At 43.5% G+C, this 26,708-nt stretch overlaps 4 protein-coding genes and 1 long non-coding RNA gene across 7 annotated transcripts; all 5 read left to right on the plus strand.

Moving 5' to 3' along the window:
- The first annotated feature begins 201 nt into the window (after positions 1-201).
- LOC123048321 (protein GOS9) lies at positions 202-1,246 on the plus strand. The gene is made up of 2 exons (XM_044471448.1): positions 202-507; positions 666-1,246. The coding sequence occupies exons 1-2, from the start codon at positions 277-279 to the stop codon at positions 906-908; spliced, it is 474 nt and encodes a 157-aa protein (XP_044327383.1). The 5' UTR covers positions 202-276; the 3' UTR covers positions 909-1,246.
- A 2,151-nt stretch (positions 1,247-3,397) lies between these two features.
- Positions 3,398-8,580, plus strand: LOC123051154 (formin-like protein 18). The gene is made up of 8 exons (XM_044473962.1): positions 3,398-3,678; positions 3,861-4,026; positions 4,822-5,380; positions 5,463-5,831; positions 6,177-6,483; positions 6,606-6,799; positions 7,077-7,312; positions 7,392-8,580. The coding sequence occupies exons 1-8, from the start codon at positions 3,440-3,442 to the stop codon at positions 8,280-8,282; spliced, it is 2,961 nt and encodes a 986-aa protein (XP_044329897.1). The 5' UTR covers positions 3,398-3,439; the 3' UTR covers positions 8,283-8,580.
- Positions 8,581-11,654: 3,074 nt separating this feature from the next.
- LOC123055516 (protein MRG1-like) lies at positions 11,655-14,408 on the plus strand. The gene is made up of 4 exons (XM_044479512.1): positions 11,655-11,814; positions 12,678-12,731; positions 12,921-12,934; positions 14,258-14,408. Exons 1-4 carry the CDS (start codon positions 11,674-11,676, stop codon positions 14,406-14,408), a joined length of 360 nt encoding a protein of 119 aa, XP_044335447.1. The 5' UTR covers positions 11,655-11,673.
- A 397-nt stretch (positions 14,409-14,805) lies between these two features.
- Positions 14,806-16,066, plus strand: LOC123051156 (uncharacterized). The gene is made up of 3 exons (XR_006423958.1): positions 14,806-14,845; positions 14,989-15,047; positions 15,589-16,066. It is a non-coding gene; the product is annotated as an uncharacterized lncRNA (long non-coding RNA).
- Positions 16,067-17,414: 1,348 nt separating this feature from the next.
- LOC123051155 (protein MRG1) lies at positions 17,415-25,887 on the plus strand. 3 transcript variants are annotated; one of them, XM_044473963.1, is made up of 11 exons: positions 17,415-17,660; positions 18,483-18,536; positions 18,725-18,738; positions 20,467-20,612; positions 21,129-21,167; positions 21,313-21,371; positions 21,935-22,039; positions 23,450-23,529; positions 24,561-24,730; positions 25,354-25,438; positions 25,532-25,887. In XM_044473963.1, the coding sequence occupies exons 1-11, from the start codon at positions 17,496-17,498 to the stop codon at positions 25,614-25,616; spliced, it is 1,002 nt and encodes a 333-aa protein (XP_044329898.1). In that variant the 5' UTR covers positions 17,415-17,495; the 3' UTR covers positions 25,617-25,887. The 3 variants fall into 3 exon arrangements, with proteins under 3 accessions (XP_044329898.1, XP_044329899.1, XP_044329900.1); XM_044473964.1 differs by having other exon boundaries at positions 17,416-17,660; positions 21,313-21,350; XM_044473965.1 differs by having other exon boundaries at positions 17,434-17,621.
- The last annotated feature ends 821 nt before the right edge of the window (positions 25,888-26,708 follow it).

Below are 26,708 nucleotides of genomic sequence, written 5' to 3' on the forward strand. Positions count from 1 at the left end.
AGTAGCAGAAGTGAAGCACCACGAACGAACCTCTGAAAGAAGCAAGTGGAGTAGGAAATTTCGTGTATGAAATGAATCAATGACATGCAGCTAGTGGTTGCATATGGGTACAGTACGTAGGTACGCCATGATAAGGCATTGACTTGAACAACCCGGCCTATTGAATTCTATCTATAAATAACGTCCGGCATCTTGGTTCCGGAGCAGAAAACAAGCAAGCAGCCATAGCCTTTCCATCAAAGACTAGCGACCGTTCTCTCTCAAAACAAGCGGCCGATGTCGACATATGGGGTGAAGGTTGGGATGTTTGGTGGGTCAAATGGTGATGTCTACGACATCGCCGAATTGACGAGCTCTGCGCCGTCAAGCCTTAGGAGCTTGGAGATTTGGAGCACGTCGGGCCACGAAGGGATCATCAACGCCATATCCTTCACCTTCGTGGACAGCAAAAACCATATGAACAAAGCAGGTCCATGGGGCACCCCGCTTCCTGGCCAGAAGAGCAAGGTACTCCCTCCACGTCAAAACAAAATATATATACTGTGCATATTAGCAGGTTGGATTATTACATCTTCTCGATGATAACTTACTCTTGGTAAATGAGTAATAATTTCTCAATCCATGTTTAACCGTCTGTTATTTCTTGTGATTATGCGTACGTGCAGACTATCCACTTGACAAACGTGCGTATCACCGAGCTCTCCGGCTACACTTACGATGGATACATCACCTCGCTCACCTTCCGCACCACCGACGCCCAGAAGCACCATGGCCCGTTCGGAAAAGTGAGGCCGAAAGCTGGAGCCGACACCCATTTCCGCATCCCTCTCATGAACGGCTCTATCGTCGCCTTCTGCGCCCAAGCCGACGACTACCTCAGCGCCATTGGTGCTTATCTCAAGATCTGATTGACCCATCATATGTATGATCTACATATGATTCGGTTCGCTAGCTACCAAGACTAGCCAGAAGGTTACTTTGTGTGTGTGTGCGTGTGTGCGTGTGTGCGTGTGTGCGTGTGTGCGTGTACCTCGTTGTTCAATAAGGCGGCAGCACGCTAGCTACCCCGACTGGCAGGTTGCTCTCCGTGCGTTAATGTTAATGTTGGTGTTAGTGATTGGTCCCTTGCTGTTTAATGTTTTGCTGGTGATGTTTATTGTGTTGGTCAAGCATGTAATAGTAAGTTTCAAATTTAAGTAATTTCCGAACAACATGAAACCCTGCTTGCGAGACACAGATTTAATCTTGGACCCGCATATGGATTATCTTTCTCCTCTGCAATTTTAAGCTTTTACAGAAATGGCATTTCTGCCCCGCTTTTTATAGAAAGCAAACAAGTAACCATGACCAACAGAACTAAAACACACAGCCAGCTCTATGAGCTCCGCCAACATAGTAATTAATTCATAGTTACTAACGTTCTTCAGTTAGTTAACTATACGACCGGACAACTTGTTAGAAAGTTCTGTGATGTGAAGCCATAGCAGTTCTTTGAATTTTTCAACAAAGTCCGGATACAATGTTTGAAAATTCTGACGTAGTGCATCCCGGCCCCAAATGTTGTAAGAATTCCTTGTGTACAATTTTTTTTTAGTTTACCAACCGATCCGCCAAAAACTAGAGGAGAGGACGTGCAAGAACAAGGATGGATGACTGGCAAGAACAAGAGAAGATATAGCACCACGACAAGTTTTTATATTCCATTTGAGAATAGGTAAAAACAGAAGACGTGGAGTATGTGATCCCGAGTTCCAGAGTGATCCCGGATGAACAGTAAAATTCAAACAAAAATAGTAAAACAATCTGAATTGTTTTTGCAAGAAACATTTATGTTTTGTCTACGTGCATGCACATTTTCATGATGAAATTACGTTTGTGAAGGTGTGAGAAAAAAACAAAATTAATGTTCCAAAATATTTATGTGAAACTGCTTGAGCTGGTTGAGCTGTGCAGAATCTTCAACAAATTAGCTTGCCGCGAGCGACAACACAAATTAGGTGAACTGCTTGCGGACACGGTAGGAGAGAGCAAATTGGCGAGACGAAGCACGCGGCCCGTCCATCTCCAGGGCGCATAACTCGCCGTCTCCCGTGCAGACGAGCGAGGTGTCCGGGTCCATAGAGAACAACCGCTCTCACGAAATTTCAGATTTTATTTTTGTTTTTCGCGAACACACGAAATTACAGGTTAGCTATTACAGGCTGCGGTGCATCGTTGTCGTTGTTGAAGCGCATGTCGGTGTGCAACTCAGATGGTGGGAAAGTACCGAGTAACTCTAGCCGATCCTGTAAAACTCTATACCGTAAATTTCATTTAAGGAATCCTATAAAACGAATTTACGGTACCGCAGATGGCATGGCAGAATAGACAGTGACGGAGACAGGGGACCAGCAAGGGCCCTGGCCCTCCCTAACATCAGAGATTTATTGCCAATTTGTTGATAAACAATGTAAATTTAGTGATTATTTGCTGCTCAAATCATATTTTTATATGGTTTGGCCCTCCCTGGTCTGTTTTGGCAGCACTCGGCCCCTTGATCCTTTCTTTCTGTCTCCGCAACTAAGAATAGATCCACTAAAAACCATATTGCATATTTAAAACTTAGTTCGCGCCACGATAGTTCATGACCGGAGTTCATACATTCAAACATGCAATCATAAACACATAGTAGATCAAACTAAATCTAGAACTAGTTCATGGCTTGACGCTGAGGTAGTACTCGGTCGCCGACCAGCAGAGAATGTTGGCGAGCTGGTACTCCTCCTACGTCGCCTCGAGCCGTTCGGCGGCGCCCTCTTCACCGGCCGCTGTCGCATCCTTCGTGGCATCGAGCTCGAGCTCCTCGTTGCGGAGCCTATTTGTAGTTGGCTAAAGTTGGTCGCTGAGCTCGAGGAAGCGCCCCCACGCGCCCCGGCCACCGATGCGGGAGAGGGCGCCGCGCTCACCAGCCTGCTTCGAGCGCCACGGCTCGACGACGAGCTGACTAGAGCTGTCGGCAGTGAGCCGGTGATCTGCCGCGGCCCCACGCCCGCGACCTCCACCGGCCATTGATTTGCGAGAAATGGGTGCATGCGCACGGAATCGGCCGTCAGAGAAGTGGGATTGCACGCCTGAGTAGTGGGGATTGCGGCGGAGGCAGGTGTGAAAAATGAAGGATATGAACTCTAGATCGGCCGATGTTCGGTAAATAGAGCGGTGGAGGGGAAAATATACGAGCCCCCTGTATAAATTTTACAGGCCGGGCCATTTTTTTTTTGAGGGGGGGGGGGGCATTTTTATGGATCTGTTCGGGCAAAAAAAGAAAGCAGTAAAACGTCTTAGAGAGAATATACTGTAGGAAGTAGTACAATTTTCATGTAATCTTTGGGAAACATATCCCGTGACTCAGGCTGTGCCTAAATTGCAGAACCAAGCACGAGAATCAGACTGTGGTCGAGCAATGGCTGCTCCCCTCCCTCCTAGCCTCAAGGGCGGCCTCTCTTCTTCCACCCCCATCTCACACCAAAGCATTCCCCCAAAAATAGATCGCTATGAGGCAACAAGGGACGGGAGATTGCTCCCCTTTCATCTTTTTTTCGTTTCCCGTCCGCCGTATCATGCGGTGCCCAGGCTGGTGGATTGGTGGCGGCTCATCGTTTTCCTCCGGCGAGATTCGGTCCGGGCCGCCGACAACCGGAGGTTTCTCTCCCCCCTTCTTCCCCCCATCCATCCGAATTCCTTTCCCGCCGCATGGTTCGATCGACGAACCGCAGATCCCTTTAGATTTTTTGGATTTTTTTAATCATTATTATTGGGTTCGTCCTCTTCTTGCCAAAAGTTTCTAATTTTCTCCCCTTTTCCGTGGCTCAATCCGAATGCAGAGGCACCCAGATCCAACATCAACAGGTGGCAACCCCTAGCGCGGGCATCAGCCTGTCAAATTTGGTTGGGCAAATCACCTCCACAAGTTTTGGTCCCAAGACCAGCGATTTGGGGAGGAGAATCAAGCGAGGAAGAATCGGTGCTCGGTCCTTCGGTGTTCTTGAGGTGCCGATCCCCACCGGGGAGCAATGGCCGGCTGGGCGAGGAATTAGGGGTCGATTAGGCAAGCAAGCAGATCATATAGGATGAGGTGGCCGAGGAGCAGATTGAAATGGCTCCTCAGCGCATGCCTCATTTCCCTCCTGCTGCTCACGCCAACGGACCGCGGCGGGCTGCTGCTCGTCGCCGCCATCAGGAAGAACTTGTTTTGGCCGCCGCCGCCGCCTCCCCAGCCGTCTCCCCCGAGCCGAATAGGTGACGAATTGGTAAGAATTGGAGTTATTCTGTCTTGCATTGCATAGTTAACAAAAGGCGCGCCTAGGCTCGGTAGTAAAATGCCTAGCTTAAATGCGCTTAAGCGTGCGCTCTGGTAAGAAAAGCGCAATGCTGTGGCTTTTTAACTTTGTTACATTGGTATATGGCAGATTTCCGAGGCATTTTAGAAATGTCTTACGTCTTTCGTCCATGCTCATTAGACCAGGTGAAAATGACAAGAACTGATCAGTAGCATCATGACCATCACTCTCTCATCCTGTTACTATTTTTTTTCTCCTTAGTAGTGTTTTTGCCATCACACCTTTTCAGCCTGGTAGTTTTTCCCCCCTATCTAATTGTTAATTACTTCTATATGTGTACCCTGCCAACTTCTAGGAATGTTAGCTATATATCCTTCTTATAAATGAGAAACACCCGCTTTCTCAAGAACCATCAAGTGCTGACTATATGATTCATGTTGTAAGTTAAAGTACAATATCCACATTTTAACTAACTGTTATTTCTCGTACATTGCATTACACTCAGGTGGAACAATTATGGCTCAACTGTAGTCTAGATAGGATAATCCTTCAAGATGTTAAAAACCAGTCCCATCACACCCTTGCACTCAGCACCAAGGAAGGAATGAGCACTTATATGTCTCCAGAAGTTGCTGATACTATTCTGGACTGCTTAAGCAAGCATAATTTTCCTTCGCCACATGGCTCTGGGCATACACAGGAGGAAGATGCTGAGGAGGAGGCAGGAAGCTTATTGCCACATTCCAATAATTTCAAACTGTCTTTTGCATCAAAAATAAGATACCTTCTTGAAGGAGCTTCAACATCACATTATTCTTTGTCACCGCCAGCAAAACAAGCAATCAGGGGTCTTTTCTCTTCCGAAGCAGAGGATCGTCCGCTAGCCGTTAGCATAAAAATTTCTTTGGGAAAGAAGCGCAAGGATGATGACTCGGGTTCATCCACTGCTGTCATTGGTGCAGTGGCTTGTGTAGCATTGGTGGCCCTTGTCGGTAGCTTGTGTGGGATGTGTGACGAAGAGCCAGCATCACCGTATGATCTAGTGGGGGGTGGTGAACTAACAGGTGGTGTTAGCTCAGTTTTGTTTAGTTTCCATTCATTATGTTACATGTCATTTACTTGTATTTATTCCTTTGCGTGCATCAGGTTCTTCCCGTAAGGATTCCGCCACCCAGATCGATGTCAGTAGGCTGGGAGGATTGACAAACAGTGCATCTGAGAAACAGCAGCCTGAATTTACAGTGCCAGTGATGAGGTTGAATGTTGAAAAACCAGCCACGAAACTGAAGTCAGTAGGAGCAGCATCAATGAAGGCAGAACTAATGGAGAGACACAGCAGGTTTGCTTCATACGAAGTAACGACCATCGCTGGACAGCCGACGGCCAAACCCGAGAAGGCTGCAGTTTCTTCTGCAGGTCCACCTCCGCCACCTCCTCCTCCACTTCCAGGTGCACCAGCACCACCACCTCCTCCTCTAGTTCCAGGTGCACCAGAACCAGCACCAGGTGCACCAGGTGCACCAGCACCACCACCAGGTGCACCAGGTGCACCAGCACCACCACCACCAGGTGCACCAGCAGCAGCACCACCACCACCACCAGGTGCACCAGCACCACCACCGCCACCAGGTGCACCAGCACCACCGCCTGCACCAGGTGCACCCGCACCACCACCGCCTGCACCAGGTGCACCCGCACCACCACCGCCCGCACCAGGTGCACCCGCCCCACCACCGCCCGCACCAGGTGCACCCGCCCCACCACCGCCTGCACCAGGTGCACCCGCCCCACCGCCTGCACCAGGTGCACCCGCCCCACCACCGCCTGCACCAGGTGCACCCGCACCACCACCTGCGCCAGGTGCACCCGCACCACCTCCAAAGCCGGGCGGGCCTCCTCCTCCAGGGCCACCAGCACCTCCTGGTGCAAGGGCTGGAGCAGGACCTGGACCTCCACCTCCACCTCTAAAAGGTGGTGGACCGGGGGGACCTCCGCCACCAGCAATGCCCGGTGGTCCAAGAAAAGGACCTCCGCCGCTTAAGAAGCCAGGAGCTGCAGCTCCTGTTGCAGACTCTTCGAAAACAAAGTTGAAGCCCTTCTTCTGGGATAAAGTTACTGCAACAGATCAAGCAATGGTGTGGGATCAAATTAAAGCAGGATCCTTCCAGTAAGCGAGCCGATCCTCTTTTGTTATTACTTCTGCTTATGCTGCTGATGTTGTTTTATATCTCACTCAACTTCTTACTTGCTGTTGCGATTAACTCTTCAATCGTACTAATTCATTTGTAGGTTTAATGAGGAGATGATCGAATCTCTTTTTGGTTGCAAACCTGTTGACAAAAGTAATGATAGCAAAAAAGAGCCAGCAAAGGAAGCTCCTCAAGTCGTTAGGATCCTAGATGCTAAGAAGGCACAGAATTTATCAATATCACTGAAGGCACTCAGTGTTACAGCTCAAGACGTGCATACTGCAGTTACAGAAGGTAAAGCGACACATTGTGTTTTTACTTTAAAAGTTGCCCTCCACAAGCACATTGCAGTGCCCAGTTTGTGTTTTGTTCTCCTGTCTAAAATCGACTATCTCTTGGATACATGAACTGTGCTCCATATGCATGGTGAGGAGGTGACAAATACATGGATGGATCTCTTGTTTGAGTCAAGCACTGCACTTTACAATATAAACTCTTGAATTTTGTTCTGTGGTAAGCTGGGACCAATAAATAGTTGGGCATGTTTGTTCCCTTTGGTAATTGCATGCAGGGCATGATCTCCCAGCCGATTTGATAACAACCTTGCTACGGTGGACCCCAACCAGTGATGAGGAGCTACGGCTTCGGCTGTACACTGGAGAAATGAGTCAACTTGGTCAAGCGGAGCAATTCTTGAAGACCATCATTGACATCCCATACATTTTCCAGCGCTTGGAGACTTTGCTTTTGATGGCCAGTTTGACGGAAGAAGCTACAAGTGTGGAGCAGTCATTCAAAACCCTAGAGGTAAATTAAGCTAAGATTTAGCAGATGCCTCATTCTACTGACCAATATATGCACTGATTAAGATTTACTAGTCAATCAGGTTGCCTGCGACGAGCTTAGGCACAGCCGTCTTTTCAAGAAGCTACTGGAGGCTGTACTTAAAACTGGCAACCGAATGAATGATGGCACCTTTCGAGGGGGAGCACAGGCGTTCAAACTGGACACCCTCCTGAAGCTGGCTGATGTCAAGGGGCTCGATGGCAAGACGACGCTGCTGCATTTCGTCGTCCAGGAGATCATCCGCTCGGAGGGTGTCCGTGCCGCGCGGGCGGCCAAGGAGCAGAACAGCAGTGTCTCCAGCGTGAGCGGCGGCACCGATGATCTCTCCGAGGATGTCGGCGACGACACGGAGCACTACAAGCAGCTTGGCCTCGAAATGGTGTCCAGCCTGTCTGACGACCTCCAGAATGTCCGCAAGGCAGCGATCCTCGACGCGGACGCGCTTACCATCGCGGTAGCGAGCCTCGGGCACAGGCTGGTGAAGGCGAACGAGTTCTTGAACACGGGCATTAAGAGCTTGGAGGAGGAGAGCGGGTTCCAACGCAAGTTGGCCCAGTTCGTAGAGAACTCCCAGGCGCAGGTGACCCGCCTGCTGGAGGAGGAGAAGAAGCTCCGCTTGATGGTGCGCTCCACCGTGGACTACTTCCACGGCAGCAAGGGGAAGGACGAGGGCCTGCGCCTGTTCGTCGTCGTGCGCGACTTCCTGGTGATACTGGAGAAGGTGTGCAAGGAGGTGAAAGACGCGGCTGCTTTGGCCGCCAAAGCAGCCGCTGCCAACAAGAAACCGGCGGCAGCGGCAGCACCGGCGAAAGGGGGCAAGCAGCCGTCCCAGTCACAGCAATCCTTCCGCGACCCTCGGCAAGCTCTCAAGCCCGCGATCCAAGGCCGGAGGGCAAAGCCGGACAGCAGCTCCAGCTCTGATTCTGACTAACACCTAGCTTTCTAGGCTAGCTACATCAATCATGATCATGGCAAGGTACCTCATGGATGGCAAGAGCATACACATGAAGGAAAGGAGGAGCAGCCTTGACCTCTGCTATGTATGTATATATGTCTGTCTGTATGTATGTATCATTCTGCATTTCACATCACACTGTTGTTAGAGCGATGGGATGAGATCCCAGCGTAGGTAGGGTAGTTAAGGGGATGTGGATGGTAGGTCAGGTCAATTGACTGCTTGTAATCTTACCTTCTGTACTTTTACTTAGTCTTCGCCAACTAATTATACATGCGACCGGGTGTCTTTTTTTTCTAGGGTGCTTTGCACCCTTTTCCAGCATAAGATACACACATGTCAAAAAATCACATTGCTTTTTTTTCCGATAAAGGGTGTTTTTATTGACTCATAATGTGGCATCAAGAGGATACAAAATACAACCTCTGCATAGCAAAAAATCACACTGCTGAAGATCTTTGATTCCATAGCGATTCTCTAGGAGACCAGATACAGCTATATAAGTAATTCTCTGTTTCCAACCGGTCAACTGCGCCAAAAAACCCTAAATTATGATTTTCCTATATACAGTACATGCTTTCTTGTAAGATTGATTTGCACTATATATCTGGAGTTGTGTATGATCGAGCTAAAGTTCAGCTTTTCACCGGTGCAAACTCTGCAGATTTATTACCTGCCATTGAGAAATGAACAATGCACAATTTGAGTATTCTAAAAATGTCGAGAAATTAGCTGTAATGTTCTAGAGAAGCAAGGAGATATTTTTTTTGTGGGGGAGAACCAAGGAGATATTACAAGAATATCTAAGGGTTGGATATCTTTCCAGAGAATTATAGAGTAGAGATACTATGTATTTAGAGATTAGATAGTTACTCCCTCTATAAAGAAATATAACAGCATTTAGATCACTACTTAATGATCTAAATGCTCTTATATTTCTTTACGGATGGAGTACTTGGCAACAATCCAACGTTCTTGTAATGGAGACGCAAGAGAATGAGCTATAACAGTGTGTCTTGTACCAAGCTTATTACACTAGTAGAAAACAGGGCTTTGGTTCGGCCAGAAAAGAGCATTAATCCCGGTTGCATTACGAACCGGGACTAATGTGAGCATTAGTCCCGGTTCGAGCGGCTAGGGCACCGTACAGGCATTAGTCCCGGTTCAAATGGGACCTTTAGTACCGGTTGGTGCCATCGGTTCGTGGCACCAACCGGTACTAAAGGTCCCATTTTCAAACTCTACACACCCACCCCCCCCCCCCCCCCCCCCCCCCCCCGTGGATCGGCCGGTTCCAAGTAGTGTGAGTATAAGGCCACCACAAATTCTTTACATTACCCAAACAAATTCAAACATGTCTTGCAGAGACGCTCACATAACAACATCCCGTTGAGATTGGAACATGGCACAGGAAGGTGCTGAATTGTATGTTAGACGCCCTGCATTTTGTGATTTGAAATGTGAGATGGTTAGACAATGTTGTCGGTCACTTGATCTTAAAAAAGTCAGCTTGAAGTTTATATCAGTTGGAGTACTTGAAAGTATGCAAGAGAATTCTAGGAAAATAGTTCAAATTGTTCAGCTTAGTTCTATCCATTCCACCCAAATTAGTGCAAATATTTTGCAGATGATATTCTAACTATCAATATGATGGCTAGTTCATCTAGTTAAGAGAAAACGAGTCTTTATAGAAAGGAACTCTGTCAAATAGGTGTAATTATCATCTAGAGCTTAAAATGTTAATTATTTTAAATATTGCTAGGGACAAAATTCAGATGAGACACCCCTCGTTGCTTATGCTAAGTGACCTTTTTTATCTCTACTTCTTATCCTACATGTTTGAAACTATGCAAAGAAAAATCAAACTTAAATTTCAAAGCACACGAATTGCAAAAAATAGAATAAGAAATACTAACAATAAAAAGTGTTGTGTTCGAACTATAAAATTCGAAAACTTACTTCCAGATTTAAAAATGATGACATAGTAATTTCCAATCAAGAAATTCAGAAAACTTTAAGCGGGGTTTTGGCACGTGGAAAGTTCATTTTTCACATTAAAATTTTTGAATTATAGTTTTTAAAAATATATAAACCGAATAAAGACAATACTAGAGTATTGAGGACTATGACGTGGTAAGGCCTACCTTTTTACAGCTGTTATTTGTTTTTTATATATACATTATAAATTTTCTTTCCTGGTATTTTTTTAGTAAATTGTCTCTTTCTTTTCACTTATTTATTTTAATACATTTTAATAAAAGTGTTTGGCTAGTAGTTGTGTTGTAATCAACATGATTTCCATCCTAGCATAGCAGTTTATTGAGGACCTATCTTGCCCACTCAGACTTTGTATGCAACCTGTGCACCAAACGTTAAAAATGAGATGCTACAAGTTAAAAGAAATTCTGAAAATAACGAGTTGATGGACATAGTGTGTATCTAACATGGAAAGAAAAATCAATAACAACTTCGACTCGCAGCTTGAGAAATAAAAATAACACATTCAGCATGGCCGGTGTTAATTCCTTAACGTGCCTAGTTCATAGCCCAATTTGAATTACACACTATCCGTTACATGATTTGTTATTTTTGTTTCTCGAGCTGCGAGTATAAATCACAGGAAAAAAATCTGACATGATAAATGTTTATTGTTTCAATCTACTCAATTATTTTCAGAAATTTTAAGAATATTTATTGATACAGGTTGGGCATGAAGTTCGCTTGAATATTTATTGATACATGCGCTCGGAGTTTAGTCTATGTGGCACGGAACTTATCAACAAGTTTTGTTTTTGCGGGTAAAACACTTGTATTACTCAATCACATGAGTGTTACAATCAACATTGTTCAGCTCAATCAATCGCAGCTGGAGGTCTAGACCCTAACCAAGTCATTGGGGCGTCTAACATGAGTAATACTAGTTCTCCGAAGGTTTAGGAGCAGCTTTTGTCTCCTTAACCAAAGAAGAAATAAACATATGTCATGTACTAGTACGGTGGAACATATTAAAATGGAGATGTTTTCCAATGCACAACATCATTGTCTGCCCGGAAGGCTGGCTTCTGTTGTCGTGTGATCCTTTGACCCGAAACATTTTCACAGACAATCATTTCCAATCCATTGTTTTCAGAGATGATTGTCTCAAAGGCCTGCCGTCTTTTTGAGTTTTTTGTAAAACAAAAATGTCAAAGCCCACCTTTTATTTTATTTATTTTTATATTTTTATTAAAGGAAGTGCCAAAGCCCCAATGGAAGTGTTCTGTTTGGGCCATGGCCCAAGGCCCTTCCCAACTCCTCCTTCCCGGCCCGTCGGTTTCCTCTTCTCCCTCAGACTTCCTCGTCGTGCGTGCGGCCCTGCTCAAGCGCGATGGGGGGCAGCTCCAACACGAGCGGCGGCGGTGGCGCCGGAGGGAAGGACAAGGAGGACAAGGGCAAGGGCTCCTCGGTCTCCTTCACGGAGGGTGAGAAGGTGCTCGCCTACCACGGCCCGCTCCTCTACGAGGCCAAGGTTGTCCCCTCCCCTTCCCTTCCCCGCTCTCCCTCTCTCTCCTACTCCGCGCAGCTCCCATTCCGGTCTAGGGTTCGCCCGCCGCCGCGTGGGCTCCCCGGAGGTTATTTCTGCTTCTTCGTTCCATTTTTTCCGGCTGCGGCTAGGGTTTGGGGCGAGCGGTCAGAGTAGACGAGGGTTTAGGGAGTTGCCAACTTGTAATCCAAGGCCATAGATGGCATGACACACACACACACTGTTATTTTTTCAGAGAAAACATAACACCGTTCTTCCCATTTTTCGGGGATGCAAACCAACTCTTCTCCGCTCTGCCATGAACCCATGCACAAGTTGCCAACCAAAAGCTACCTATGCGCTGTTGCATGCTGTAGGCGCTAAATTTTTTATTCAGAGCTAGAGACGAGTTTGTACCAGACCATGATTAGCACCAGGTGAGAATTGTTTTCTTGGACCATGGCTACTTAATGTTGTACGTATAACCAGGAGTGCACGTGGAGATGGGGCTACGTTTGTACTTTATCACGATGCGCACCCAAATTGAACAAAATTTACCAGTTGCACACCTCTAAGTCTTCCCTCAGTAATACTACTGATTAAACGGGAGAGAGTAAAAGGGAAACGGCTACTCTTTGTTTTCTTTCTTCAGTTGCAGTAGATCGCTTTAGTATGTGCTAAAAAGTAGTGTTCCTTTCTGGATTTTTTTCTCAAGTGCTGACATGTGGACCTAAGCTGTTAATGTCTGCTTCGAAATTGCATATAAGTGTATGCGGTATATGTTTTTTCTGTACATACTTTCTGCTGGTATTTTTCTATGCATGTTGAATATGTTGCTGATGACAACTTTTTGTTTTGGCTTTGTATAGGTTCAAAAAACTGAAAATCGGGAGGGCGAGCGGTGGTATTTCGTCCATTATCTTGTAAGTCCCCCAAATCGCCATTGTAAAACATGATAATTGCCTGAAAGCACTGTTTCCTCATTGTCTTGAAAATATTGGTCACTCTTGGTATTAAGACGGAAGAAGATATAATTTCTATATATGTGTCTGCTCTTCCTTGTAGGTCCTTTTTCCCTGCTGTTATTAAGTTTGTGTCTTCCCTTTTTGCAGGGCTGGAATAAAAAGTAAGTGCGTACCACAGTGGCTGTTAGATAAGTCTTTCCATGTTCACTTGGGATTAGCAACTAATTATTACTTTGTTCTCCTGTTCTTTCTATTGATGCATACGTCAGTGATATTTGTAAGATATGCACTTCTTTGGTTGCAATGTACCGTATCCGATGTTCTTATTGGTCAAGCAATTGACATCATCATTACATACAGTAGCCGTTCTATCATTATAAGTTCAACTCTCTAGTCTCTACAAAGGAAATGTTGTAAACTTAGTTAAACACAGATGCACTATTGCTCCTCTTATTTCAGCTCAAGAAATAAAATTCCGTGCTGTGTCTTGGAAATAATTGAACTTATTTGGCTTTCTGTATCTGCCCATCTTTGGAATCATGGAAAACTGAGCAACCACCTAGTTTTCATGAGGGTTACGAAATTATGCATGGCTTTTCACTTCTTAGCATTGACTAAACCAAATGCCTTTTCGTTTAGCCAGATATATTTGTCTCAAATAATGTGCTTCTTTTTATGTAACATTACATTATTTCAAAAGCATTGATTTAGACTTGTCGCAGCTTTAGTACAACTTGAGCACAAAGTTGTACTGAGCTGCGACAAGTAATATGGATCGGAGGGAGTACTTTATTTGCTCATTATCACAATCAAGGCTCTGGATTGTGTCCCATAAGGATGTCTAATGGTCCCATTCTTGTTTTTGTTTTGTTTCTATGACTCATTTTATTTTTAGCTTTGCATTTCATTTCCTGAAGTTCGAAGATTGTGGTAATGAAGGCAGCTTAGACAGGGTATTGATATGTCTCAGCAGTCTAAGTGATTCCAAGTTCTTTATATGACTGAGTTTTGAGTGGATGGTGGATGGGATTCAGCAATATGCATAAAGCAGGATGGAGGGATTGGTTCAGTAATTGTGCCAATCAAAATTCTGCTTTCATGCACTTGCCAGCTTCGAAGTGTATGGTTTGTCCTCTGTTTATATGGACATCTGAATGAGCTAATACAGCTGTTTGAGTGGCTTGGTAAATAAATCATTTGCGGAAGAGGGTTCCTGTGTTAGTTGCTACCTGCTGTTAATATGAACAACCAAAAAGAATTGACTTGCAGGGCCATCTTTTTGACGGCATCTCATCTTCACATTTATGGTTGGACACAGTTATATTCCATTAACATTTTCATGAATCCCTGTTGAGTGCTTGCTTCTGTCATTTTAATTATGTCAGCATTACTGCAGTTAATTAATTGTCCATCCCTGCTGTTCTAATCCTCCATGTACAGTTGTACACATTCTTTTCAACTTATTCAGTTTTCAATGGTTATAGATGTGATGAATGGGTCGCAAGTGATCGTTTATTGAAGTTGACAGAGGAGAATGTTCGCAAACAACTAGAGCTGAAAAACCAGTCATGGGATAAAACCATCAAGACTGGTGGACGGTCGGCGCAGCATAACCCAGAAGGCTCTAATGGTTAGTGACATTTTGCAGTAGTAGCATCATCTTGCAACTGAACATCTTGATCATCTCATTGACTGATGTAGCTCAAATTCCATCCTGGATATCTTCTTTTGAAGTTTGTTAAGTTGCAATCTATTGTTGGAGTGATTTTGTGATAGGTGCTGAAACAACTTTTCGTGATAGATAAGTATGTCACTAGTTATACATGTCTGCACTAGCGCAGTAATGAATATAGAGCACAATATTCTAAAAGGTGCTACGTTCTAGTAAGGGTGTCTCTAGGAGCCTAGGTAGGCTAGCCGCCTTTCAGAACTTTGATAGGGCATTTAGGAAGTCCAAATATCTTGACCTTATTTATATACTTATGATCTTTTGGTTGAAATTTCTCCTGATTGGCTCTCATATTTGCTTTCAGCAGATGCAAAAGCCGATTGAGAAGACACTAAGGGTCTTGGTAAGTCTGCTGTTCTTTTTAACAAAATTCCTTGTGTCATTTGTTTCTTTTATCCTATTGGTGCATTATCTGTTTTCAGATTTTTCCCAGCTACTTATTTGTATAATACATACTTTAATATAGTTGTTATATTGAAATTCCAGTCAAGGGAAAGAAGCGCAAGAATCAGCTTGGCGTTGAGGTGGCTATCATTCCCAAACATGTACGTTGTGAAATACTCCCTCTGTCCGGAAATACTTGTCGGAGAAATGGGAGTATTTGATTTGATTTTCTATAAAGTTCATATTCTTGCGTATTATCCATATACAGAACAAACAATACTAATATTAAACATATCTCCTTTTGCACTTCTGTTCTATTCCAAAATGCTAATACTTACGTATTGTTTACTTTATTTTGTAATTTGCATAAGTCCAGTGGGCCGAAGGCTAGTTTATTTCTTTCTAAATATCTTGAAATTTCCTTGACCGAGGATGATATTTCACTAAAAAAGTATGACTACTGTGCAATACATGACGCATTCTCTTGCCGTCTTGTAATCAAGTAGTGTGGCAAATTATTAAACAATAATATGCGGGACAAACAATTGTCTGTGCACTTTATCAGGCTCCCTATAGTTTCTAGGATCTCAAGTACTCAATGGACCCATCATGTTGTAGGATGCAAAACAGTAACCTTTGTAATTTACCATGTAGAAGTTAGTCGGTCTTGCCAGGTTTGTTGTTGTAACTTTTTCATGGTAGGATGCAGTTCATGCGAGGAGGGAAGTATGCTCAACCCCAAGATCAGGTTTTGAGGCTAGTCCTACGTGCCAGGTGGAGTCGACAAGTGTTCGTGTCCTCGTGATTCTAATAAAGGCGGAAAGAAGGCGTATAGCAGCCCTCGAAAATGTGCTTGACCTCCTGATGAAGCGGAAAGAGCAATTAGATGCTCTCTTCATCGAAGCCAAACAAGAGCTGGAAGAAGCCATAAAGAAGCTATCGGAGACGGAGCAGGCAACCCGCAAAAATGTACTCGATGACGCGGTGAAGTGGAAAGAGCAATCAGATGCTCGGATCATCAAAGTCAAACAAGGGCGGGAAGAAACCATAAAGAAGCAAGCGGAGGCGGAGCAGGCCAGGCGTCTTGAAACCCTTAGCAATCCCAATTTTCAATCATAATGTCGAGGTTTAAATGGTGACTAGATGGAAGGGCGCACTCGGCTGCGCCTGGCTATAGCCATGTCTTACACTAAGCCTTGGTGCTAAACTGCCAATTACTGCCTTGTTATGATGCGTATCCTTCGCATTAGAAAAGCAACTTGCCTTGTCTACATTCAAATCTGCATCTTATTAGTTCCCCTCATGGATCCCAACATGATGCTAAGGCCACACCAAAAAGTTGGTTTCTCCAAACCTATGGCTGCTTTTAAAAGCATATTTAGAGTAGAGTGTATAATAAATAGTGACGATCATAGCTTCTCACATTGGCTAGTGCATTCTCTTTCATCTGACTATCGATGCGGCGTACTAGGTCTGTTGTTACTAAGGAGTTACAGAAAACTCTGCCATGAAAGAAAATGCCGCAGGACAGGAGTTACCTGAGTGCGAAATCTACGCGGTGTAGGAAAAATCGAGTGGATATATTACATTATGCAACGGTGGAGCAGCTGAATGGACACCAACGGCGTAGGTCTGTTGTTTGATTGGAATCGCTGTTGCTCAGAACTCCATTTGCGTGCACATTGGTTCTTCGCATAGTGCGACAGAGGACAGCGCTACCCAACGCAGCTGGGAACGCTAGCTCTCACCGGGAGCGTGCTCCCTCCCCGGCAAAGACGCGCGGCTCAATTGCGCCGCGCCCCTCGGTCGTGGCACATACTCATACTCAGGGCATCTCGAACGGCGACTCATAAATTTTCTCCCGCATCCGTCCGCAGACACTGATACATTGTAAACTATTTTTCAACAAACCGGACGATATTCATGCAAATATGGACGGATTTCATACAAACCGGAAAAAAGATTACATTTTGGACATATTTTTAACTAAAAGGATGAAACTATATGCATGTACATTTGCGTGGAGCTCCAATCCCAGGATAGGGATACACTACACGAGTATATAGCTGGCCGCGACGGATCCCTTTGTTATCCCCATGTCCGGCAGCCCGCTCAACCGGACTGCCGGGAGCCCCGTCCGGAGGTATATTCTTTCCCCGTATCTTAAGTGGCAAAAGAGGGCGCTTCGGTCGGAGAGAAGGAGGAAGAGGGCTCCGCTTCCGTTGACTTGAGCCCAGGCGGGTTCGACGATGGTACGAGATAAAGAAGAAACCGGACAAAAAGCGGGAAAAAAAATCTGCGTCTGTTTGCGTCGGCCCATTTGAATTGCCCTTCCTTCCCCGAGAAAGAAGGGCCGCCTAGTGAGAAGGAAAGGCCACGTTCGTTCGTTCGTTCTGTTTGGGCCTTTGCTCCAGGCCCGTCCGCGTCCCTCTTCTTTCTTTCCGCTAACCGCTGCCGGCCGGTTTCCTCTCCTCGCTCTCCTAGTCTCCTGTCCTCGCCTCCTCCAATTTCCCCCCTCCCCATTTCCGAATTCGCCCCCACTCCGCTCCGCTCCACTCCCCCCACCCCCCACCCCCCCTCCCATCGGCGTGCGCCCCGGCTCGAGCGCCATGGGCGGCAGCTCCAACACGACCACGACCACGAGCGGCGGCGGCGCCGGCGGCGGCGGGAAGGACAAGGACAGGGACAGGGACAGGGCCAGGGGCTCCGCGGTCTCCTTCACGGAGGGCGAGAAGGTGCTCGCCTACCACGGCCCGCTCCTCTACGAGGCCAAGGTTCCCCCCTCCCCCTCTCTCGCCGCCTCCGCGCGGCTCCCATTCCGGTCTAGGGTTCGCCCGCCGCCGCGTCGGCTCCCCGGAGGTCCCGCTTCTCCGTTCCGTTTTTTTTCGTCCGCGGCTAGGGTTTGGGGCAGGGCCGTGAGAGTAGACGAGGGTTCTGGGAGTTGTAATCCGAGGCCGTGTATATCGCATCGGACGGCACAGCACTCTTCTTTTCTTCAGAGAAGGAAGGAGCGCAGCGCCGTTCCTCCTCCGCGCCGCCCAGATTTTTACATTTAGGGCATAATTTTTTTTTAAATTTATTTAGAGAGCACATATAGACACGAGCTTGTGAGTATCTCAGTACCAGACCCTGATTAGCACCAGGTGTGTTGTTTTCTTCTGCTATGGGTACTTCATGTACTAGTAACAAGGAGTGGGAGATGGGACTACATTTGTACTACTTCTATTAAGATGCACACCTGAAGGCTATATGGCATTTACCAGCTCCACACCTGCAATTCTTCCCTCAGCAATGCTGATTCAGTAATGGGAGAAACGAACGCAACCCAAGTAAACGGAGAACAAAACGGGTGCTCTTTATTTTCTTTCTTCAGTTGTAGTAGACCGCTTTCGTTTCTGCTAAAATGTAGTAGTATCTCTTTCCCAACATTTCTCAAGTGCTGGCGTGTGGAACTAAGCTGTAAATGTCCGGTTGGGGATTGCATGATATAAGCGTATGCGGTGTATGTTCCCTTGGTGTATATTTTTTTGCTGATGTTTTTTTTTGATACATGCTGAATATGTTGCTGATGACAATTCTTTTTGAATCTTCTGAAGGTTCAAAAAACTGAAAATCGGGAGGACGAGTGGCGGTATTTCGTCCATTATCTTGTAAGTCACCCAAATCGCCATTGTAAAACATGATAATTACCTCAAAGCATTGTTTCCTCATTGTTTTGAAATTATTGGCCACTCTTAGCATTAAGATATCGGTTGATATAATCTCTATATATGTGTCCGCTCTTCCTTGTAGGTCCTTTTTCCCTCTGTTATTAACTTTGTCTCTTCCCTTTTTGCAGGGATGGAATAAAAAGTAAGTGCATACCACAGTGGCTGTTAGATAAGTCTTCCATATTCACTTGGAATTACAAATGTATCATTATGCTGTTCCTGTTCTTTCTAAGATATGTAGTTCTTTGGTTGCAATATACTTTATTCGATGTTCTTATTGGTCAAGCAATTGATATCATCATCACATACAGTAGCCATTCTATCATTACAAGTTGAACTCTCTACAAAGGAAATGTTCTAAACTTAGTTAAACACAGATGCACTATTGCTGCTCTTATTTCAAGCTCAAGAAATAAAATTTCACGCTGCGTCTTGGAAATAGTTGAACTTGTTCAGTTTTGTTTGTCTGCACATCTTTGGAATCATGGAATACTGTGCAACGACCTAGTTTTTATGAGGGTTACGAAATTATGCATGACTTTTCACTTTTTAGCATTGACTAAACCAAATGCCTTTTCGTTTACCCAAATATATTTGTATCAAATGATGTTGCTTCTTTTTATGTAACATCACATTATTTCAAAAGCCTTGACTTTGAGCTGCATGTTCTGCCTGTATTGTACATAAGTTATGTTAAACACGGCCAGTTTTGATCCCTTATAACATAATAATTTATGTTCTAGTTTAATGCAGTTGACTGATGTTGTATAATGCGCCAGTGCTAGTCTTATGCATGATCATATGTTTGGTCCTTTGATGTCTATGTACTATTCTATTATACCTTTGATTGCGTTGCCTGTTGCCAACATACTCCTCGTAAACTTAACAGTAAGCAAACCCATTTCACAATATAAGGCCATTTACTTGTGCACCATCATTTCACGATGTACGTCGAAGAAGTCAAGACTGTAATTATTGCAATACTCGACTCTCTGTTCCCACTTTAATGCCATAAAGGAGGTTAAGTGGCTGTAGACTTGTAGTTTGTCAATCGACAGTGTTATGTATGATCCAATGTCATTACTCATTACTAAGATTAGGCAGCTCTGTGATTTGTACACACAATGGACTTGTACTAATATTGCAAAATAAAGTGATAATATATTACAGCAATGATACTTTTTTTGTTCATTATCACAGTCAAGGCCCTGGATTGTGTCCCATGCGGATGTCTAATGGTTCCATTCTTGATTTTTTTATTACTCAATTTGTTTTTAGCTGTGCATTTCATTTCCTGAAGTTCGAAGATTGTGGTAATGAAGGCATCTTAGACAGGGTATTGATATGTCTCAGCAGCCTAAGTGATTCCATGTTCTTTGTATGGCTGAGTTTTGAGTGGGTGGTGGATGGGATTTGGCAATATGAATAAAGCAGAAGGACGGAGGGATTGGTTCAGTAATTGTGCCAATCGAAATTCTGCTTTCATGCACTTGCCAGTTTTAAAGTGTATGGTTTGTCCTCTGTTTATATGGACTTCTGAATGAGCTAATACAGCTGTTTGAGTGGCTTGGTGAATTTTGCGGAAGAGGGTTCCTATGTTAGGTGCTACCTGCTGTTAATATGAACAACTAAAAAGAGTTGACGTGCAGGCCATCTTTTGATGGTATTTCATCTTCAGATTTATGGTTGTGCACAGTTATATTCCATTAACTTTTTCATGAATCCCTGATTCCCTGTTTAGTGCTTGCTTCTATCATTTTAATTATGTCAGCATCACTGCAGTTAATTAATTCTCCATCCCTGCTGTTCTAATCCTCCATGTACAGTCGTACGCATTCTTTTCAACTTATTCAGTTTTCAATGGTTATAGTTGGGATGAATGGGTCGCAAGTGATCGTTTATTGAAGTTGACTGAAGAGAATGTTCGAAAACAACTAGAGCTGAAAAACCAGTCAGGGGACAAGACCGTCAGGACTGGTGGACGGTCAGCACAGCATAACCCAAAAGGCTCTAATGGTTGGTGACATTTTGCAGTAATGGCAGCAATTCATTTCTATCGATGGGATGGCTATAACTGAACATTTTGATCTTCTCATACTGATGTAGCTCAGATTCCATCCTGCATATCTTCTTTTGAAGTAAATTGTATAGTTGCAACCCATTGTTGGAATGATTTTGTGATAGGTGCTGAAACAACTTTTGGTGATAGATAAGTATGTCACTAGTTATACGGTTATACCTGTCTGCACTAATACAACAACAACAACAACAACAACAACAACAACAACAACATCAAAGCCTTTAGTCCCAAACCTGTCTGCACTAATGCAGTAATGAATATAGATAAGTAATGAATGTTCTAAAAGGTGCTTTGTTCTAGTAAGGGTGTCTCTTAGAGCCTTGGTAGGCTAGGTGGCCGTCTTTCAGAACTTTGATAGGGCATTTAGAAAGTCGACATATCTCGACCATATTTATACACTTATGGTCTTTTGGTTGAAATCTCTCCTGATTGGCTCTCATATTTGCTTTCAGTGGATGCAAAAGCCGATAAAGAGGACACCAAGGGTCTTGGTAAGTTTGCTCTTCTTTTTAACAAAATTCCTTATGTCGTCTGTTTCTTTTATTCTATTGGTGCATTTATCTGTTTTCAGATTTTCCCCAGCTACTTAGTTGTATAATACATACTTTAATAATACTTGTTATGTTGAAATTCCAGTCAAGGGGAAGAAGCGCAAGAATCAGCTTGGCGTTGAGGTGGCTATGATCCCCAAACATGTACATTCTGAAGTATTTGATTTTATTTTCTATAAAGTTCATACTCTATGCATATTATCCATATTACAGAACGATACTAATATTAAACATATCTCCTTTTGCACTTCTGTGCTCTTCCAAAATGCTAATACTTATTTATTGTTTACTACTGTGCAATACATGACACCATTCTCTTGCCGTCTTGTAACACTTTGACCTCCAAATTCATTTTTTAGGCAGCATCTGCATAATGGCCTGCAACAGCATGCAGCAGTTTCTTTTTTTGGCGAATGAGCCAACAGCTTAATCTGCATAATGTTCAAGTTATTGCATTTGCATGGTCTGTATCATAAAAATTGAAATCGCCACTAGTTGAGGCGACCTGGCGAGCATCACTTACCTAGTTTCGATAGCTTGAAATGGAACCATCATTTTATCCAGTATGAAGTTATGGTCCACCTTAATGAAATAGACTAATAACTTTGATGCTCAGATCTTTGCCAAATTGGTAGACTAACAAATTAGTTTGCATAGTCTTATGATGTTGCTGTAACGTATTAATGACTCCACCTTGGTTGATTCAGGAAAAGGAAAGAAGATCATCAGAGAGTCTCCTAATGTCACAGTTTCCTGTAACACTAAAGAAGCAACTTGTTGATGATTGGGAGTTTGTCACGCAGCTGGGTAAGGTATTCAATTCTTGACTGCACTATCTTTCATTCATTTATTTATATCTGAATTGCACTCATCTTCTTTCTTATACATCACTAGTTGGTAGTTGCATATAGTGTTTCAGCTGGTTGGGAAATAACATGTACCAAGAAAAGGAAACAAGTAGCGAATGGAAGGACATGTATTAAATAGGAACAAGCCTTAGAATAAAATAACGGATTAGCAGTCTTTGCCATTCGATAAGATGTGGTTCGGATCAGACAGCTACCAACATTTACTAGATAAGAAACCATTATTTAACTTCCAAACATGATCCAGTAGTTGAGATTTTAGTTCCTGTTCAAACATATTTTCTACTTCTTACGGGGCTGATTTTCGTTGATGGGAAAGAGGCGATTGAAGAAGAAATTGTCTCGGGGAGATTGAAAAGGGTAGCACAAATAGCTCATGCTCTCCCTCTTGTGCCAGGAGCAAAAAGGTTCTGAGCTGCGCTTTGTTTGGGGGATGCAATTTTTCTTGATTGATGAAAAGATCACATAGGATGTGCCCTTTTAGGACCAACCAAACTAAATTGGCAATCTGATTTTTTACTCAATCATCATATCATTTTCTAGTTTACTTAATCGTATCCGGAAAGGATACCTAATCCTATCCTAAGCCGGCGGCGTGTGGACTACATGGTCAGTGGATTGGGAAACTGACTGAGGGGGGAAGCGAGATGGGCCGGGAGGAGATTTGGCCTGTGAGGCTGGATGGATTAAATAGGCATTTTCAAATTAAGAAAATCTGAGATAAAATAAAGCAAGAAAAATACCAAATGAACTCCAGGAAATCCATGAAGAATCAGTGAGGCATATTATAATATGCTGAAACCAAATAAAGTACATGCAACTTATGTTGAAGTATAATTTAATCATACTGAACACAAAAGACTATGAAATTCCCATTTGAGCTTTAATTAACTTGAGAAAATCTGCAGAAATTTGCTAGTCCTAGTTTTTGATAAAATATATTCAAAACCCCCAAACTCGTCATGTTACTAGTTACTGGCCTTCTTTGATTCCAACGCTCAAAATGTGCACCCATAAAGAAGTAACATTTCCACCCGCTTTACAAAATAGCTTATCCTCGAGCTAGAAATTTGGATAATCCTGCACCTCCATCCATAACAGTCTCCATTAAGTCGATTGCCACCGTGCTAGACTTGGACTTACTTTGCTATTTGTTAGAAAATCATGATGACTGATGAGAATCCTGCATTTTCAGCATGGTATCATTCTCATCAGTTTTTTGTCATCAAAGAGAGAGAACCATATCTTTGTTCTTGCAGACTTGTGGGCTGAATCTCATTGCTTGGCTCGATTATTTCCAGGAAATTCTCTACTATAATTTGATGACATCATCTGAGCATTTTCCTTGTCCTGCAGCTTGTAAAACTACCTCGATCGCCCACTGTTGATGGTATTCTAACGAAGTATTTGGAGTATCGGGTAAAGAAGGATAACAAGTCAGTAATCTATGTTATGATATCTTGTTTATCAGCCTCTCTTTTTCTGCTCACATTTGTATTTTGTGACTGTAACACAAGTAGTTTACTAGAATTGTGAACTTGCCATTTTTTTTTCTTATTAAGCAACGGCTTGACTGCATAATGCTGAAGCATCATAGTGCCATTTTAATTACTGTCAGGGAAAACCGCTCCATGCGAAATTCAGATAAAAATTAGGCAGTAGTACAAGACACACATACCTGCTTTTTGCTTGTTGTGTGGATTTTTTTTAATGAATTTCTTAGGTTGAGATTGAATTCAAGCTTCCCCTGATTTCAGATGGTTTCTTCCAGCAATATAGCAAAAACGTTTGGTCTGATTAGTTCTGATGGAAGTTATAGCTTGCATATGTAAGGCACAAAGACCTGTTTTTGTTTGTTTGTGTGAGAAAAATGGCGTCTTATGTCGAGATTGAACTCAAGCCTTCCATAACTTCAGGTGGCTTCTTCCAGCAATATTACCAAAAACAATTCTTTTTTTATTTGTAGCGGGGTCTGTAATTTTCTTAAATGAATCACCATTTCTTTACTACTGTGTGCTTGTTGGGCTTGTCATATGCGCTTGGGATGATTTGTTGCAGCTAGGATACTAACAATTCATATCAGACTTGCTGAAACTTATCCCATCTGCACAGATTTATTGTCATCTGTATTATGGGCTTATAGTTTTGCTGATGTGCCTTGCGCCCCCTACTAGTGATCGTTATTACAATGCAGCAGATAATTTATGTGCCAATTCTTTTAGGTGTACTAATATGGCAGAAAGAAAAAAAAACATCAATTGGCCTTCTAACCTTCCTGGATCAAGTCAGGGTGGGGAAGTTCCCAACAACTTAAGCTAATGAAGCACAGTTGTTTTATTTATTCAGTTGGCTGTCTAAATGTTGCAAATTCTGTTCTTGCACAATAGTGTTCCAATTGTGACCCAAAGCTACTTGTGTCATTTGTCAAGCATTGTTCTCTCCATTAAAGTTACCTTTTGTTTTGAAGGATAAGTGACTCTTGTGCTGAGGTAACAAAAGGATTACGCTGTTACTTCGATAAAGCATTGCCTGCCATGCTTTTATACAAGAAAGAGCAAAAGCAGTATAAGGAAGAAATTAAAGGCGACGTTTCACCCTCGACTGTATATGGAGCTGAGCATCTACTACGGCTGTTTGGTATGTCCAAATTTTCCACTACAGGAGCTGTCTTATTTCTTCGATTTATCCTTTCATATAGTTCCCCAGTGACTCAGTTGGAAGTGCTCATCAGAGCTTTGGAAAATGACATTCAATGTTATCTTATTACTTGACTTTCCTTGATCCACTGCCAGTCAGTTGTAGCAGTATGTATCATCCTTGGTATTGTTGTTTGAACTGATAAGATGCCTTACTCATGGAGGCATTATAATTTTAGTCTTCCTATAAAGCTCGGTGCACAATTTCTGGTCTTCCAAAGGGACTCTAGCCCAGTTTGGTCCTCTTTCTGCAAGGCACCCCAAAACTCAAATAAAAAAAAAGCTGGCATATTTACTTGGAAGCAAACCATGTTTCTTGCCTTGCAAAGGGGTTGAAAACAGTGGCCATGCACCACTAGCTTTCTACTTTTATGCGGAAACTTGTTCACCAAGTACATTATATGTTTGCTGAACTGATCTGGGATAGTTGTCAGTACCTCAGAAAGCCCATTGCTTATGTTTTGATTAGTTTAGTAGGATTGATAACTTGATTATGTCAATATTGTTTTTCTGACTGTCACCTTGCCATGACATCGTTACCATGGTGTCTGAACGGCTTTACAGTGAAACTACCAGAGCTACTTTCTTCTGTGAACATGGAAGAAGATGCACTCAACAAACTGCAGCAGAAATTACTGGACATTCTCAAGTAAGCAACTCTTGATTAAATTGTCAGCGTATGCTTGATTCTTGGTTGAAGCCAAACTGGTCTGCTTGCTTATCATATGGACCAAATTGTCAGGTTTCTGCAGAAGAACCAAGTCCATTTCTTCCTTTCTGCGTACGACGGCGATTCCAAAGGCGCCGATGGGGCAAAAGGCAAGTAGAAGCAAACGTTGGTATCTGTATGTCGGATGTGCCATCCACTGCTAGATTTGTACTGCGTAGCTCACACCTCATAGTCTGGTTGTTGCTTGGATATGGATGTTTTGTGGGATGTGACCCGTGACCGTCGATCGCCGCTCTGCTTATTAACAACAAGTTCATGTAGCTGACCTGTCCAACATCACTGTTGGCCTAGGTACAAAATCCTTGCATTTGTGTGGTGCCCCTGAGACTGTCCTACATCAGTTCACTAGTGTACATTTGCAGAATCTCTCTGTTTTCTTGCGAACTCTGAATAATTTCCTTCTTTGAACAACACCAAATTGCGAGTGCCCCTTCCATTCCCGTGCAGGGCGTATTAGTTTTGTTTTTGTTTTTTGGGAGGAGCAGGGAGTATTAGTTTTCGTTAGGACAAGGTCTGGCCCAAGAATTACCTATGTGGTTTATATGGCATGATTGGTATCGCTAGATCTTTTTTAAAGTGCTCACTGATGATTGTTTTAACGAAACCTAATACACAATACAAACGGGAAGGGAGGCATATGAATTTGGGTTCCTCTTTCAAATTGAGTACAGTTATTTTTCTGGATTTCTGTTTCCTTGGCGCCTGCTTTCGCAAATGGTACGTGCTATATTTCAGATATTTTTTTTGAATGATTTGAAATTGTAGTACGGCTTATAAAGACGTTGGTAACTTCTGCGTGAAGAGCCCAAGTATAGGGAGCTAGCGTGTTTCTTCTGTTACTTGCTTAACTCTGATATATGTGTTTTGGTGCGGGTGCTGCGGTATTGCACTTGTTTCTTTTTCTAATACAGTATAATCGAAGTCGCTTGCATACACGATCATACACTCACCTCTGTGAACACACGCATGCACACCCTAACACACCTAACATAGTACAATCACAGTCGCTCGCATACACTCATTCTATGAACGCACACATGCACACCTTATCTCTATGAGCACATTCGAAAGACTGAGCCTTTATAGCAAACGTCTTTTCTCACTGAACGGCGATCTTCGGAAGCCTGAAATAAATTCAGAAATAATGCTAGCGCAATGTTAAGTTTAGGATTTGAACCTTGGTGAGCTG

This window comes from Triticum aestivum, chromosome 2D, assembly GCF_018294505.1.
Source record: "Triticum aestivum cultivar Chinese Spring chromosome 2D, IWGSC CS RefSeq v2.1, whole genome shotgun sequence".
NCBI lineage: Eukaryota > Viridiplantae > Streptophyta > Magnoliopsida > Poales > Poaceae > Triticum > Triticum aestivum.